Source organism: Semicossyphus pulcher, unplaced genomic scaffold (genome assembly GCF_022749685.1).
Source record: "Semicossyphus pulcher isolate SPU_LCO1_2020_fin unplaced genomic scaffold, fSemPul1.0.p SCAF_14, whole genome shotgun sequence".
NCBI lineage: Eukaryota > Metazoa > Chordata > Actinopteri > Labriformes > Labridae > Semicossyphus > Semicossyphus pulcher.
In genome coordinates this window covers 13,244,839-13,261,809 of record NW_027211648.1, presented here as the reverse complement: position 1 = coordinate 13,261,809, position 16,971 = coordinate 13,244,839, and the positions used below count along the sequence as shown (strand labels likewise).

At 44.3% G+C, this 16,971-nt stretch overlaps 2 protein-coding genes across 2 annotated transcripts in view; one reads left to right on the top strand and one right to left on the bottom strand.

The window, feature by feature from the left end:
- Positions 1-635: 635 nt before the first annotated feature.
- Positions 636-6,992, top strand: slc25a29l (solute carrier family 25 member 29-like). The gene is made up of 4 exons (XM_069661981.1): positions 636-946; positions 2,438-2,481; positions 3,496-3,579; positions 4,274-6,992. The coding sequence occupies exons 1-4, from the start codon at positions 913-915 to the stop codon at positions 5,051-5,053; spliced, it is 942 nt and encodes a 313-aa protein (XP_069518082.1). The 5' UTR covers positions 636-912; the 3' UTR covers positions 5,054-6,992.
- Positions 6,993-8,200: 1,208 nt separating this feature from the next.
- fancm (FA complementation group M) overlaps positions 8,201-16,971 on the bottom strand; it is a 50,870-nt gene continuing 42,099 nt past the window's right edge. Inside the window, exons 14-24 of the mRNA XM_069661980.1 lie at positions 13,260-15,051; positions 11,980-12,068; positions 11,508-11,576; positions 11,228-11,341; positions 10,742-10,901; positions 10,557-10,663; positions 9,990-10,477; positions 9,756-9,849; positions 9,277-9,625; positions 8,871-9,165; positions 8,201-8,770 (exon numbers count right to left, since the gene is read on the bottom strand). Coding sequence (XP_069518081.1) covers positions 8,644-8,770; positions 8,871-9,165; positions 9,277-9,625; positions 9,756-9,849; positions 9,990-10,477; positions 10,557-10,663; positions 10,742-10,901; positions 11,228-11,341; positions 11,508-11,576; positions 11,980-12,068; positions 13,260-15,051 — 3,684 coding nt within the window. The 3' untranslated portion in view covers positions 8,201-8,643. The remainder of the gene's footprint in view (positions 8,771-8,870; positions 9,166-9,276; positions 9,626-9,755; positions 9,850-9,989; positions 10,478-10,556; positions 10,664-10,741; positions 10,902-11,227; positions 11,342-11,507; positions 11,577-11,979; positions 12,069-13,259; positions 15,052-16,971) is intronic.

Here is a 16,971-nt window from a genome sequence, read left to right as displayed (position 1 = left end):
TTGTATAGTTGTATCTATTAGCATTTACAACATCTTTAAACCTGTCACATGTTTTATATGAAAAATCTTCACCTGAAAAGTAAGTTAAACACAGCTGTAGGTCAAGTGTAGAGAGGTTAATAGTGCAACATTTGCCCATAGTGCATAGTGCAGACAGAAAGTAGCAGAAATGTAAATATTTGAGAAGAATCTTCAAAATTGTTCCTTTGTACAGCAACTTAGTAGCTGTACTGAGATTCATTCAACCATTACTTGTGTACAGTGCGGTATCCTGCACTTGGCACAGCATAATATAGGCAACATGACTTCCTAATAGTCACCCTGCTAAATTATCAGTATGTATCGGTGTCCAGCCCATAGTGATGACGGGCACCGTGATAACACTGTTTGATTTTGGCTGTGAAGCAGCGACAGTTTGAAAGCGTCCTCTGCAGCTCCACCCGGCAGCAGCCAATGGGCGAGAGGGGCGGACAGCAGCCGCTTGGGGAGTTGCCTCCTGTCAGGTAATCCTATTGGGCTGCTTTAAAAAAGAGCAAACACGCTTCTTCTCTCCCACACTGAACCTCCGCCTCCTCTCGCGGTACAGAAATAGCAAAGGTTTGGCACGACGACCACTTCTAGTGGTGAGAGTGAGGACACATCAGCACATTTGACCTGTCACAGTTTCAATCCGGTTCCAGGCAAAGAGTCCGTGTGATTGATTATCATTATCTAACGTCTGCTCAGCATCAGCAGCGTCTGAAAACAGAGCTAGTCAGCTTGGCTTGACACCAAGCCTGGACTTGTAAATAACGAAGCTGAGACAGATTCCTGGACATAATTTGCAACAAAGTACACATTAAGCGCTTTTGAAGTATATTTGTCAGCCACCGAGTTAGATTGACAAATTCCAACGGTTAGATTTTTGAGGGAATGGCATTGGACTTCGCTGCGGGCTGCATAGGAGGTAAGTAGTTATGCTGCGTTCCAGACGACTGGGAACTTGGGAACTTCACAGTAGAAATATCGACTTCCGAAGATGAAGTCGGGGTAGATGCATCTGCTCCGAGTTCACAAGTAGGAACTTTGAATGGCGTTCAAAGCAGTTTTTCTAGTCGGCGGTAGGAAAAATGCTGCTTTCCAGACTTCACAGTTCGGAAGTCGGACATTTCTACTGGGAAGTTCTTGAGTTCCCAGTTGTCTGGAACGCAGCAGTATTGATGATTGTCTAGCCACGTTAGCCAGATTAACAAGTCTAAGCTAACGACTAGCATTAGCATAAGCATAAGCAAGCTTTCAAATTTTTCCCGTTGTCGAGCAATGCGTAGAGCGCAAGCGATAATGTTGGGTGCCAAGTCTGAGATACATTTTGGGCAAACAATTAGGACAGTTTAAAGACTCAAATGAAATGCATTTTGTAATATGTAGGTAAGTTTTAAGCATAATGTGGAAATACCGGATGTAACGTTAAGTTTGATGACACATTCCATACCTGTGGCTCACACACAGGGAGGGGTGTTTATGTGCTATGTTGTAATTCATGAGATTTATGGATGAACGCACAGGAAACTGATAGATTCATGGGAAATACAATTGCTCTTGCCGCTGACTAAAAATGAAAATGAAAGAGTTGTTATAGAGAACCAAAACAGGATGTCATCATCTTTTTCTCATTATTATTTTAGACAATTTCCTCCTCACTACACTGTGAAACAATTCTCGCCAGTCCGGGCTAGGGAGTAACCCTCTACAGATTGGACCAAAAGTTAAATATCTCTTCCTGTTTGAATGGAGGCATCAAAGCCTCACCTTAAACCCTTGGGAATTTTGGCAGATGTTTTGTCTTTGCCCAAGGCCAGGTCCTCCTAAACTTTCACACACACCAAGGGGCCTCAAATAGTCCACTTAAGAGTCGATGCCCTTTGCTGTGTTTACTGTAAAGATTGGGACTTAGTGTGCATTAGACTGTTAATTGTAATATCATATTGCAGTACTTCAGACACTGCCATGGATCACAAAAGTTGTCCGCAAATGCACATGTTTGCAGACTTGGATCAGACTCAATAAGAAACAAATTACATTTTGGTTCCCCTTAATCAAAATCTGTCATGTCAACATATTGTCTTTTTACAATGGAGTATAAGTGTGTTACATTTGTAGATTGCTATGGTGAGATGTTACTGTTGTATGATTGATTTTTTTGCTCATTAGCATAAGTCAAGGACAGGCCACTATTAAGCCGTCATCACTTGGAACAGTGCAGTGACCAGCTGATCAGTCTCAGGGGGATGGCGTGTTCGCTGTTCCCACATGAGATGATGATCATACGACCCAATGTCTCACTGGAATCAAAAAGTTGCATTGTAAAGCTTTAGGTGTACATTGCTGTAGTGTGTTTTTATCAGGTCAAAAATAAAAAAAAGTACTTCTGGTTTGAATCCTGTCTCCTGTTTTTCAGGTGCTGCTGGTGTTTTGGTCGGACATCCTTTTGACACTGTGAAGGTGGGTGTCTGTTCAATCCTGTTCACTGTTTACTTATGTTAGGCAATGACACAATCCAGCACTTGACAGTTAAAATATTGTAAGTCGGACGTCTCTGTTGGCAGCCTGGATTTGAATCCAGACAAGCTTAAGTTTTTTTTATTATTGGTACAAAGATATTACTATGAAAGAAAATGAAATTAAGTAGGCCTAGATTTTTTTTTGTGGTTTTGCTTGTATGTCTTTATTTCTTAAGAACAAGAAGTTTACTTAGTTTCTTTTTTAAATGTAATGAAGTCATCATTTATCATAAGCTATTTTTGGATGTTGGCTTCAGTTACTGGCATTTAGTTTCTGAATGACTCTCTTACCCCATACAGTTATCGTTTATGAAAGCAGGAAGTGCTATAGGTCAAACAGGAAGTTAACATGCTAATACTCCATTTGCCTTCCTGTGTTTTACAAGTAACTATCATCTGTTTTCATATAAGGCTGCTAGCTTTTAAGGTAATGGCAAGGCAGTTTTAAATATAGTACACAATTGTTTGTAATTACAGCCTCCTCGTACATAAAGATAGACATGGTTTGGTTGTAGCTCTTTTACTCCTTGCTTTCAATGTCATTTCTCTCTGAGCCGGTGTCTGAGGGAGAGCTGTCTTTAACAGCAGCAGTGTCACTGTGTTGTAGATGAGAGAGAGAAATAAACAACCTCTCCATGGAAATGTGACCTAGTAAGTATGGTCAAGGTCTTTTTTTTTACCCCCCCCCTCACCCAATGTCTTGTCTTTAGTATAGTATAAAGAACAGACATTTAGCTTTTTGTACATCTTCATTTTCTCTCCCTCGTGTTGCACCCTCTAAGCATTCTTATTTTGTACCCTGAGAAGTACCATGCAAACACCTGCTTGTTTCCTTTTAAACCTGTATTATTACCATTATTATTATTATTATTATTATTATATATGGTATGTAGTTGTTGTGGCCCTTTTTGGCCTCATTGATCTGTCACACTAACAGGGGTTCTGTCATCCACAGGTGAGACTTCAAGTTCAAAATGTGGACAGACCTCTGTACCGCGGGACGTTTCACTGCTTCCAGTCAATCATACGCCAGGAGTCGGTGAGCTTTTCAAACGCTCTTAATGTTTTACGACTTTTTAAATCCAATCATTCACTAAAAATTGTCTGCATGGCTGTGATGTAATCTGTGTAGCCATGCTGCTGCTGTCTATGCCAATGTGCGTAGTTGTTCTAATTAAAGTATCCAGTGACAGTACTGTCTCAGCCAGCATGCTCCTAACATGGGGTGTTAGTGGGGGTGTGTCTGTTAGCCGGGGTCAGAGCGGACCTTATTCCTGCACGGGCTAAATAAAGCTTTGGACACGTTGCCATTTGAGCTCAGAGGAGCATACTTGGTCTCAGTGGATTTCTCATAGTCCACATGGATGTATCAGATTGTGTGTGTGTTCCTCCTGCAGTAAAATATTAATATTGTTATGACAGTTTGATTTGAAAGTTTACGGTTTTATCTTCCACAACTGAGCATTCATGTTACAATTTCAGTGTTGGTGTATTTAAATCATTAGGGCTGAAAGGGATCAAAGTCATTTTATCCTGCAAGTAAATGTTTGCGTGTTCATCAGTTCCTTTATTTTGTGGGGCATTAAACACATATGAGTGTACCTTTGAGCTGACGAAAGAGTAATTATTATAAGGGTGCACTGATGACTCATTTTTCAGCAATGATACAAATATTAACACAACACCTCGGAGTTTCGTCAGCCATCCCAGTAATCTTGTCGTTCTTTGTGCAGATGCTTGGTCTCTACAAAGGCATCGGCTCTCCAATGATGGGCCTTACCTTCATCAACGCCATCGTTTTCGGTGTCCAAGGCAACGCCATGCGCAAGCTTGGCCGCGACACGCCTCTCAACCAGTTCCTGGCGGGAGCGTCTGCAGGAGCCATCCAGTGCGTCATCTGCTGCCCGATGGAGCTGGCCAAGACGCGCATGCAGCTGCAAGGGACCGGAGAGAAAAAGTCTAAGAGGAAGATGTACAAGAACTCCCTGGACTGTCTGGTGAGAATCTACAATAGGGAGGGAATCCGAGGCATCAACCGCGGCATGGTGACCACCCTGTTGCGCGAGACGCCGGGTTTTGGTGTGTACTTTCTCGCCTATGACACGTTGACACGCTCTCTGGGCTGCGAGCCAGAAGATCCTTACATGATCCTCAAGCTGTTGTTTGCCGGTGGGATGTCCGGCATCGCTTCCTGGATCTCCACCTATCCTGTGGATGTGATCAAGTCGCGTCTTCAGGCCGATGGAGTCGGCGGGGTCAACCAGTACAGCGGCATCATGGACTGCGTCAGGCAGAGCTTGAAGAAGGAGGGCTGGAGGGTGTTCTCTCGCGGACTCACTTCCACTTTGCTGCGCGCGTTTCCGGTGAACGCTACCACGTTTGCGACAGTGACTCTCTTTTTAATCTACATGCGTGAGGGAGAAGAGTGTAGCATGCAGGACTCTGAGCCGCAGTCTGTGCAGCTGCAGCCTCTGCAGACGCAGACGCAGACGCAGCCGCTCGCGCAGCAGTGAGCATTACTACAGTCATCAGCTGATCCATCGAGTACAGATGGAAGTTGCTGCTTCAGGCAGGTCTATGATCTGTTAACAGGTGTCTATAGCGAGAAAGGTGAACTGATACCTGCCCATGAAGCGTCAGCAAAGTGACCACATGTAGTATTTAAATAATATATATTTTAAGGTAAAAGCTGCACTTGTAAATATGGTCTATTTTTAAAGTCCTTGGTTTTATATACTTGTTTTAATGAATTAAGAAAACTTGACGGTTACATGAGTTACTGTACCGTGCTGTGCAGTAACAGTTACAAATGTTCCTAAAATTACAACGAAACACTTCTTCTGTCTTTAATGCTGTGTTCAGGTCCTAATAGAATAAATCATGTTTAAAAACCGCTCTCCACTTTGACACGTGCATGAAGCGTCCTCGATAGTTAATGATTTCCAAAAGGAGTTTACAAAGCGTGGCATTCTGGTGAACATTAATGCGTTTGCACCGCTCCTTTTTGAAGACTAACCAAAGTGAAACGATGCGGTAAATTATTTTAATTCAGTCAGTCTGTATTCTCTCCATGTTAACTCCAGGTCAAGTCCTCCCCTTACTTTTATCTTCATTAGTGTGAACACAGCATTTTAGCATCCAATCCTAACGGTTACAAAGAACACTTAAATGTACATGAACAAGCTCCTGGTGTACATTCATTTAGATTTTTTTTTTTTTTAAGTTACAACTGTGTATAAAATTGAACTCTCCTAAGAGAAGCTGCTGGATTTTAAGTCTAGGATGCTGTCTAAGGTTTTAATCAAGTGATGTTACACCACTCTTTTTATCTTTGTCTACTTTAACAATCTGTTGGTCATGATTTATGAGCTCAGACGTCATGTGCCATAGACATGTTTCAACACAGAAAATTCCGGCTTAATAACTTATTTTTAAAGGTTAACTTATGACGGAGTCGTTGCCTGAAACCAAACCTGATGCTGATTTCATCGTTTTTGTACAGTGTCCAAAGAAAGCACCTTATGGTATCATATTAAGCACTTGTACAGTTAAAACAAGTTTTCTCTTAAAACAGATTTTTTATTTACCACTAATGCAAGATTTTGTTACACTGCTGACTTGTTAAAAGTGGGCTTTTTAGAAACCAAAATGTTGTGAGTCAGAGGAAGTTACAGCGTCTCCTTTGTCGCACCTTTTTGTGAATAATCATGAAACACCCGAGTCACTACACTCCGGTGAATTTTGAAGGAGTGGAATTCATGGTGACGATTTTGTTCTTACAATCTGACATATTGTATTTTTTTATCTGTGGAGGGATACGTCTTTTTCTGCCAAAAACAGACTTGCATTTTAAGTTCAAGCCTTCAGCACCAAAGATAGAAACCACACTATGTGTGTTTCTGTTGTCCGGAAGCTTCTAAATCTGACCCTTAAACTATTTAAATAACTGGACAGGAGGTTAGGACCTCTCAATGTTAACAAGGACAGTCATTATAGGACACACAGTAACAAACGCTTCACATTTTGTAAGCTTAAAATATAAACTTTCACACGTTAAACAGAACAGGTATAACCGCTAACTGCATTTGACACAAGCTGTTACCTTCTTCCATCTGTCTGCAGTCCTGAACTGATGCTGCTGTTACTTCTCTGCAGTCTGAAGTGCATACCTGAAAATGCTTTGGGGTTGCCGACACATAATGTACATAATGTGAATAAGGTGGTGTTTTTTTTGTCCTCCTTTAAGCAGAAAGGTGCAACACGTTTTGAGATTTCCTGTAATTACAATTCTGTCCTGTACATTTGTCTGACTGTACTGGTGGAGGATACATGTTTGTAAAAGGGCTGCTTTAACTGTCTAATGTTGCCTTTGTGTTCTGCACTTGCTTGTGTAAAATCTCTTGCCCCAAAGCAACATGCACATGATGTACTTCTTTGAGAGAGCAGTGAATAAAAGCCACATATTCCTCATGTTTCTGAAGGTTCTTAGTACGGCTGTCACCTCAATATTTTGGATATTTATAAGTTTAATATTTCAATGAGTTTTCAGACAACCTCACAACCCTAAACAAGAAACAGAATGAATCAATGGATAAGTTGTTAAAAGAAATACACATTATCTGATAAATGTTCTGTTTAAGAAATGACAGACTTCCCTCGAGTGGTTAAAGGTGAGTATTACAGACTTTACATATTAAAGCAGACACATTCACTGGGAACTCATCTCTATTTACAGCGACGTGGATTTTAGGGATGGCAGTTGTTCTGGTTTCCGTTTGTAGTAATCTTGCAGTCCGAGTAATATTGACCAATCACGCATCAGCAGGCTGCGGCGTATGCAGGAAAAAGTCCATGTGGAGGTCAAAAGAACGTAATGCCCCTTAATGACATCCCGGCTCCCATCAGCGGTCATCTGAGGATGATTTAGCGTCTTATTAATCTCTATAAAGAGACATCTGCATGTAAATTCAGCTAACAATCAATTCTAGATCTAAAATTCAACTTGAGATCAATTCCCTTGACGCTGCGTCATGAAAGCCGTTCAGCGTTCAGATTTCCCAACTTCCTCGAATGCATCAGAAATGATCGATCCGACCTCCGTTCAACAAACGAGCGTTTTAGAGGTAGTTTTCTTTTCCTCTCCAGGACAGACCTGACAATGCTTCATTTTTTACTTTTTACCAATCTGCATTATGATGTTGAAATTTCGGCAACGTTAAGACCCGTAAATTAAAGTAAATCACAAGAAAAACTGTTTCTTTTTTGGGTTAATACAGCAGTAGTTAGCCAGAGTGTAGCCTTGGTGTAACTTAATATTTACAGTAATACCGAGACTCACTAGAAACAGATAAACGGGCGTTTCTCTGGTGGATTTAATGAACCAAGAAATGACGCTGTTTATTTTGCTGACATATCTCGAGGGGCGAAATTTGTTTCACTTTCGATCCAAACACAAGTTGCTAATTGGACTGTAAACAATGCAGCATGCAGAAAAGGAAGTCTTGACTGGAAGTCGTTTATCGCCAATCGCTGGCTAAAGCAGACACGCCCGACATGTTTACTGTTGTTCCCAGAGGCTCTCAGACAATAGCCAACGGGTCCCGAGATTGACGGGGGAACAAAAAACTTCCTGACACTAATGTACAAAAAGCACTGTTTATTAAGGAGTTTTGTCACCACATTAATCTCTTTCAGAATAAGGTTGTAAACAAATATATTCATTATTTTGACAACAAAGCAATAAGTTATTCAAGTGTCAATTAAACATTATGTTCTTATAATCAGTCTGTACAGGATTGTAGCACAGGAGTCCAAAAGGAAACATTCTCACCCAAATGATTGTAAAAATATAGAATAAAGCAAATAGTATTCCTTGCATAAAGAAAGCTGTTGTATTACACATCATACAAATGGAATTTGAGTAGTGTTCCCTTTATTGTGCAACAATGTCGAACCAATGTCCCGAGGCTCTCACAGGTAGTGTGGTTACTGTATGTAGCAAAGTCATTCAGCATCTGGTGGCTGAAACAGAAAACGATGGTGCAAAATGAAAAGCAGGAAAAGTTTATCAGCAACAAATCCCCACAGTGTTTCCCTGAACCTGCTAGCTGTTTTTTCCTGCTTTTGAAGTGTGCATGAGGACGGGGTCGCAGGAGTAGCGCAGGAAGCGGTAGACCTCCTCAGCTCTGGATCGACTCATACACCCGCCTTTCTCTATGGCTTCAACGGAGCTGCAGGAGGAGCAAAGGGAGGTGAGAGGAGAGGCTACACGGAGTAAAGACGAGAAAGACAGCATTCTGTCCTTGTTTTTCACACACACGCTCCCTGTACCTGTTTATGAGCTGGGCGATGGAGCCGAAGTTGTGGCTCATGCTGAGGGCGTGGGCGTGGTTGACAGAGGGCAGGCTGGAGTACAGCTGCAGGCTCTGCTGCCTGTGCTGCCCTTTGACCTCCAGTGGGACAGTGATGCCCTGACCTTTACGCTGCTCCAGCTGAGCCAGGTCTGCCAGCAGGCCTGCGCTCTCTTCGGGGCCATTGCTCCACAGCAAGCGAACCCCGGTGCGCACCAGTGCTGTCAGAGTGTTGTCATAGTAACGAGTTCGTTGGAAGGGGCGTGACGCCTCACCTGAGACCAGGATGATTACAGAGAACAAGAATATGTTATTCAATCGAAACCTAAAATATGAACTTCACATTTGGCTGAATATTCAGTCATCGGATCAACAGTCTGGCTGACCTGGCTTGGTCTTGTCCTTCTCCACTATCAGACAAACTCTTTCAAACAGTCCCTGCAGGCTGTTCACTCTCTCAGCCAGCCGCTTCCTGTTCTGCATCGAGGCCAAATCTGATTGGCTGTGCCTCTCGGCGGCCATGCGGTTGCTGACGATGAAGTAGCTGCCGTCCAGCGAGCAGATGTGGACGGTGGCTCCGTGACGCTGACGCAGGCTGGCCATGAGCTCCACTCCGCTGCTGATGCAACGACTGTCGGCCAGGATGCTCACGGGCCCAGGCGGAGCAGGAGACGCACTGACGGAGGCATTCAGGGCTGGGGATATCTGAGGGACTGAGGAGGAGGCCGGGAGAGCCTGGACAAAGGAAAAACTCACTCTAGTTCATTTTAAGCTTTACTGACTTGTAGATCATGTGTCTAAGTTAATTAAGGCGGGTCTCTTTATACTACCCTATGGACAGCTCTGTGTGTGTGTGTGTGTGTACCTGGGGTTGTTTCCTGGAGGGTGGCAGCAAATCTGGCTTTGCAAAGTCTAGTTCATCAGAGAGCACATGCTGATTTTCTATCCTTTGGCGACACCTGCAGGACATTTATTTATTGTAAATGACACCTGAAGTACCTTTATGGCCCACCAGGGGGCCGTAATCCACACTGAAATCCCTGCTTCAGTGGGTGATGCATGTTTGTGTTTGTGCGCTACTATATGAGGACTTCTTTACCTCTCATTTTGCTCCTCTGCAGTCACCGAGCATCTCTTCGCCCTGCTCAACATCAACACCTTTGATGCCATGGTTGAGGAAGAGCAGGTGGAGGAGGATGAGGAGGGTTTCTGCAGCTGCTGCTGAGGTCTGCTGGTCTCTTGCAGTACCGTCTTTGTCCACGAGGGGGCAGCAGCACCACCCTCCGCTGTGAGACTTTTCTTTCTACCAACTTCCTCTGTCTCATCCTCACTAGAATCCTGAACGCGAATGACACGGGAGCGTTTGGCTTTCTGCTCCGGTGCAGGTTCAGCTGCAGTTTTAGCCCCAGCTCGAGCTTTGTGAATGAACACACGCCGTCTGGTGGCGTACTGCCTCCGCCCTTCCACGTACGAGTCCTCGGGCATGAGCTCGATGTTTTCCTCCCCTTCCTCGCTGCTCTCCACCTCCTCCACCTCACTTCCAACCACGAAGCTGTCCTCTGCGTACGTTTCATCCATCTCAGGCACCTGAGACAAAGATTGTTACTTTATAACATGTTTTTATCTGCATTTACTTTATAAAATGAGACTAACAAATAAAGTATACCTGGGAGAATATGTCCATGTTGTGTTGATTTTTGTAGGACATTTTAAACTTGCCCTGGACTGCAGGGCTTCTCACTGACTTCAGGTAAACCCCGCACATCTCTGAGTCTGACACGCAGAGCAGAGAGTGTGTGAGTGGCAAACTTAACTTACTTTAATAAAATCTTTGAATAACTGTTGTTGTACCGTTCAGTCCCTCAGAGAAGTGCGTGTTGTTGACCACGAAGCCTTCAAGAGAGCGGTTCTGTTCGTCTCCGTCCTCCTCGTCAGACGACACGTCTGTGCCCTCCTCCGACAGCTCTGCTTCCGCGTCCAGGAACTGACGCCCTTTTCGTCTTGCGGCGCGCTGTGGAAGGAAAGACGGAAAATGTCAAAGCTTGACAGATGCCGAAGATGTTTGTGCGACTGACGGATATTTATGGAGTTGACATTTTTCTGTTGTTTGGAGGAAGGTGTCATTTTTGGGCAGCAAGACAAACAGAGGGGGGCTGCATTTTGTGTCTTTAAAGCGGCTATATCTGTAACACACATTCTAATTCTACACTACAGTACAACCAGGAGGAAAACAACAAACCAGGTGCTGTTTATGGTGATGTAAAATGATGAGTAATAATGATACAATACAGATTCACATCACAGCAGCCTACAGTGCCACCTGTTGCACACACACACCTTGTCTTTGCTCTGTTGGACTCCTTGTCTCTCAGCGGCTGCGGCTCTGTGTATGAACACAGACTCATTCTGGAAATCCTCATCAGAAACGGCTCCGCTCTCCGTTTCATCAGTCTGGAGACCAATGAAGAGAATTAATTAGTCTAATACTTCACACTGTTTAAGGTTAATGAAGCCGCATGCTGTTAAACCTTTAAGACTGTGAGGTAATCATTATATTTGATGCACATAGGGAAAGAGTTGAAATCGGATCCGCCGTGTGCTAATGAAGAGATCTTACTGTATTTAATGCAGCGGCACGTTTCCTGTTCACAACAAGCGGGGAGTCCACGTCGCTGCAGATCTTTGACTAGCAGAAACAAAACATGACACACTTTACATACACACACCCGACATGTGTCTGTTGATACAACCCATTGTGTGCTATTTTCATTTAATACATTGTAAAAGTATGTTTTGATACGTTTCAGGAGCTAAAATGCTGCTTCCCTGCTTGCAAGCTTGTTGCCATGACAACTGCCAGATACCTCGATGATGATCGACAGAGGCAGCCTGAGCCCGTCTGAGTCACACATCTGACTGAGATGTCCGGGCTGCTGTTTCGTTTTGGGTTTTTAAGCAACATTAGCTTTCAATTCCTGCTTCCAGCTTCTTAAATGTGAATATTTTCTGGCTTTCTAAATCTTAAAGTGACATTTAACTGATTATTTTGGACAGAACAAGACGCTCTAATATGAACAGGCATTGCTCACCACTTCTGGTGACGACAACGGGTTGACCTTGTTCTGATGTCGTCTTTTATGAGCCACAATTTCATCCTCGCTGTCGCTGTTGCACTCCACTAACAAAGAAGGGGACACAGACAGGAAATTGCAGATTTAATGTGATTATGTCAAAGATTTTCATTCAAATAAATGTCTGTTAAGTTACTGTCTATCGCCGAAAGAGGTAACACAATGGTGATTGAGCCTATGGCCCACTGATGAAAGCCTTTGCATTTGCAGTATTACAGACTGGGTGTCTAGTGCGACATATGAGGAAAAAATTACAAGCTGCTCCCGGTTAAGCCGCTTTCCCACTGGCCAAAAATCCGCTAACACCCGGGTTTTTTGCTCATTGGGAAAGGTTACAATCGGCATTCAGACCCGGGTCAAATGACTCTGCAGTAGACGCGGCCTCAGCTCTGATCAGCATTGATGTAAACACAAAACTCCGGATCGACACGCTAATCTCTGCTGCCCGTCTCCGTCCGAGCAGCGCTTGAACATCGTTCCAAATTTGTCGGAGCCGAGTTTGATAAATGACTGAATGAGTTATAGATACAATAAAGATCTAACCACCGGGGGCGCTGTTTAGCTCAGTCGGTAGGGCAGGCGTCCAATGTACAGAGGCTACAGTCCTCGTCGCACTGATCGCAGGTTTGACTCCGGATCTGCCGATCATTTGGTGCAGTCATCCCCCACTCTCTACTCCCAACATTTCCTGTCTATCTTCAGCTGGCCTATAAATAAAGCCAAAGGCCAAAAAGATAATCTTAAAAAAAAAAAAAAAGACCTAACCACCGTAACATCTCCACTGGCCTCCATGCTGCGTACCAAAGAGTATTTGTAAGTTCTTTGTGCGTACTGTTGCCTACTAACCCTGTCTCCGGCGTGTTTGTGATGTCAGACGGTGACGCAGCAGAAAAGAGACCGACAGGAGTATACTCCACTGGCAATGGGAAAAGAGACAATGGGCATTTATTAGCGGGTCGTCCCGGGTCTGAAAAACCTGCGTCAGCGCGCTAATTTCGGTGGGAAAGGGGTATTAGTGACGCGTTTTCCATCACCCGGCAATGGTTGGTCTGCCAGAGAGGGTAGGCGGGTTGCGAGTAAACTGTGATCTACTATGGCGTGAGCTCCCGTGAGAAGTGAGCACCCGCAATTACCGTTTATCGCCATAGGTGCCGTCAAAGAGAACGAACTGAGATCTTCGAGATATACTTTAATGTGAGGAAACTTCGATTTTACGTCTTTTTGAAGGGTAAACAAACCTGGATGAGGAGGTGATGGAGAGTCAGCCGCACAAACAGATTCCTGGCGTGCGCTTATTTCGACTCTCTCTGCCCTCTCCATGTTTTGACCCTCCAGTCGTCTCCGCTTCGCCCTGGAGAGTAAAGACGGGCTGGCGTAACTGGGCATGAGCGTCCTCCTCGCTCCGGGGGAAGTGATCGGAGATGGGAGTTCACCACCTTTTGGCATTAAAGGCAGAGCCAGAGGAGAGGATGTTTCCCTCTTGTTCTGCTCTGACAGCATCTGAGGCGTAGATAACTTGGATCCACCGGACTGTGGACGCATTATTTGTCTATGGAAGCTGTTATAAGGAGTGGAGGAGTTAGACAAGGCTTTCTTTTTAGGCTGCGGAGATGGAGATGGGACGGGAACATCCTCTTCTTCCTCTGATTCCTCCAAGGAATAGCCGAGGTCAAAGTTGACGGAGAAGTAGTCATGGGATCCGTCAACTGACTCAGGATTCTGTTTGGCCTCTGTAGCGCTGCGAGTGTCTGTTATCAGCTTGGCATGCGGAGTATCAGCTATGTTCTTTGTGCGTGCAGGTCGTGTGGTGCTACATGGGTTTGTTGGCGTTTGCTTATGTAAAGATGTCTTGATCGTGTCTGCAGCAGCAGCAGCAGCGGCGGGGGATTTCCTGGGCGTGACGCCAGGAGTGGAGATGTCCGGGATGGTCATCTGCAGGAAGGCTTCGTCATCCCCGAACAGATCCATGCTCTCATCCATCTGAGGGTCTGCGACATGCCTTACACCGCCATCTGTCAGGTCTGGCATTTCATCGTTTGTCTCTTTTTCCTCCATCATGACACCTTTTATTCCCTTGCATGTTTCAGCTTCCTCATCAGCCCCCTCCTCCTTCAAATCATTGTTCAATCCATCACTTATCTCCTTGTTTCCTCCATATATGTCATGATTATCATTCACTTCTTCTTCTTCACCAAACACTTCATCCCAGCCGGGACTGTCTGCTCCCATCCCGCTCTGCTCCTGCTCCTGATGAGGCCAATCACGACAGATTTTACTGTCCTCTTCACCCTCTTGAAGATCATCTATGTCCGCCCTCAGGAGGGCATCGTCAGCGTCACTAATCATCACATCTTCCTCTTCGTCCTCATCATCGTCCACATCCAGGGTAAAGCTGACCTTGAATGGCTGCTGAGGCCACTGAGGAGCAGGAGGAGGCGATGGAGCAGCCACATCGGCCTGGAAATCGTCACTCAGGGACGGTGGAGATCTGGAAAGGAGGTCCGCCACGTTTGCCAGGATGACCTTCAGACTCGCATCTCTTCCTGGACAGGAGGGAGGAGGTGCTGAAGCCCATGTGGGGAGGTAGAACATGGCCTGGAGCTCAACATCTTCATCCGTATTCGTGATCAGCTGTGAGAGTTTGTCTAAACTAACAGGCTCGTCTAATGTATGCTGTGATTTTACGACGTCTTTGTGAACTATGGAACAGTCAACGTCCATGTCTGCTTCTGGACAGTCGACGTTTGAGCGGAGAGGAGAAAACGCTTCACTTCCTGGTTGATCTGTGATGTCATCGTAAGGTGGCTCGGTGTCTTGTTGAACGACAAATTCAGAAACTAAACGTGTTCCTTCTTCCTCGTCGATCCACTCCAGATCAGAGACCGTCGAGTGAGATGGTTTGGGTTTGCTGATGGTGGTCTTAGCGCACGTTTTAGTGCTCTTCTGTTTCTTCTTTTTGTTCTTCACGGTGCCGACAGAATCTGCTTTTTGGAGGTAAGGAAGAAGCTCCTGCTCGTAGCGACACTCCCCCTAAACACAAACACAGAAGGTGTTGTATAAGAAAAAGTCTCCAAGGTCAGATGTAATCAGAAGACACATGTAACACTCTAATCAAACGGCTGGTCAGTTCATGCTCACTATAACCAGGAAGTGTCCTGTGAAGATGTCACATTTTCTGACGTAAGGTTTCCCTTTTTTTTTTTTTTTTTATGTCAAGAAACACACACACACACACACACAGTAATCATCTAGCACCTGTCACCTGTGCCAACCATGTGAGCTGGAAGTGATTCATCTTGAGTGGTGTCCTGCTCGGCCCTACAGGGCGCCATCGAACCTGCGTCCAGCAGGAGGACGAAGCTCAGTGGGCGGAAGAGGAGAAAAAAAAGGCCTCATGTGCAGTGAGGGCAAGAAAAGGTGTGTATACAGTGAGTATGGGCAGCAAAATAGTGGCTAATAGAAAGAGGCCTTATGTCACTGTATTAAATAAAGTTATACTTAACAGAGTGGAAGTGGTTTCATTGGGAAAACTGCACAAAAGACCCTCTTATGATCCAGAGATCAGTCATAGCTCACATGTCTGTTTCCTGCTTTGTTATAAAACTGTGTGGACGTGCATGTAGAGCCGGACACGCAGACCCTCGTGTGTGTCGTGAGACCCTGTGGGTCTTTACACCAACAGCTTACATAGTTTTCAAGGACTATATACTTGATGAACTTTTCTTTTTTTTTCATTAGACACGCTTTTAACACCAGCTTGATTTACTCAGTAATTCAGTCATGCCCTACTTTCATTATTTAACTCTTCAGAACCAGCGTTTTCACTGGAACAACAGAACAAGAAACCATTAACCCCTTTTTCCTTCACTCATTGCCCATGGTTTAAGAATACAGCTCTTTATAAACACTTATAAAGCCCTACATTGAGTGACCCCAGCCTATATTTCTGACCTGCTGAGGGCTCTTCTGTGATCGCAATATGCACTTCTACCTCTGTATTTTCTTTTATAACTCAGCTCTTTAGATTGGCTTTTAAACGCCATGTAGGTAATATTAACTCTATTCTCAATGGGTTTTTTCTGGAAAAAAGTTGTTATAAATGTAGAATAAAAAAAACTATGCTCAAGAAACACTGAGCTTTTTCTTAATAATGTATCCCAGACATTTTCCATGGCAAGTTTCATCTCTCATGTTTAACAAGACTAAAAGTCTATTGCTGTCTTCGAAATGCCATACTATACCAGCAGTACTGATTCGGCCAAAATGTAGTGTGCAGTATGCAAACAAAAGGAAAATGTGCAGTACGCCAAAAATGCCCAGTACTGATTCGGAAAAAACCTCCCGTATGCATCGGACCAGTCAGCCTCGCCTACTGTATCCCACAATGCAAAGCGCTGGAACGTCACAGCAGGAGTTTAAATGACGGACAGCGGCAGCATTCCAGCACAAGGGGGCGCTTTAGCTAAAGAAGCGGTGGTTATTGTTTACTTCCGCCTGGCGTAGCGTACTGCAAAATGAATTTGAAAAGCTCCTCCGTGCTACATACTACCGCCGAACGCAGTATGCAGTATATAGCATGTAGTATATATACGGTCGGCATTTCGAACACAGCTATGGTCCATAGCAACTTTGTGAGGCTTTGAGCTAAATGCTAAAGCCGGCATGCTTAAAATGACGATGCTAATGTGCATTATATTTTAGCATCTTTGCATGCTAACAGTTGCTAAATTACACTAAACACAAATTACAGATAAAGTTTAAATTGACTGCACTTAGTTAGAGCTTTCGACCACTGAAAGTCTTTTACACTACATGTCACATTCACCCTTTCACACACACACATTGACACATGATGTCCATCAGTAGTAACCTCATCACTCACATTCACACACCGATTTTTGAGAGCAATTTTGGAAAGTAGGAGACTGGAAGCAAACCGCCGAACTGCCC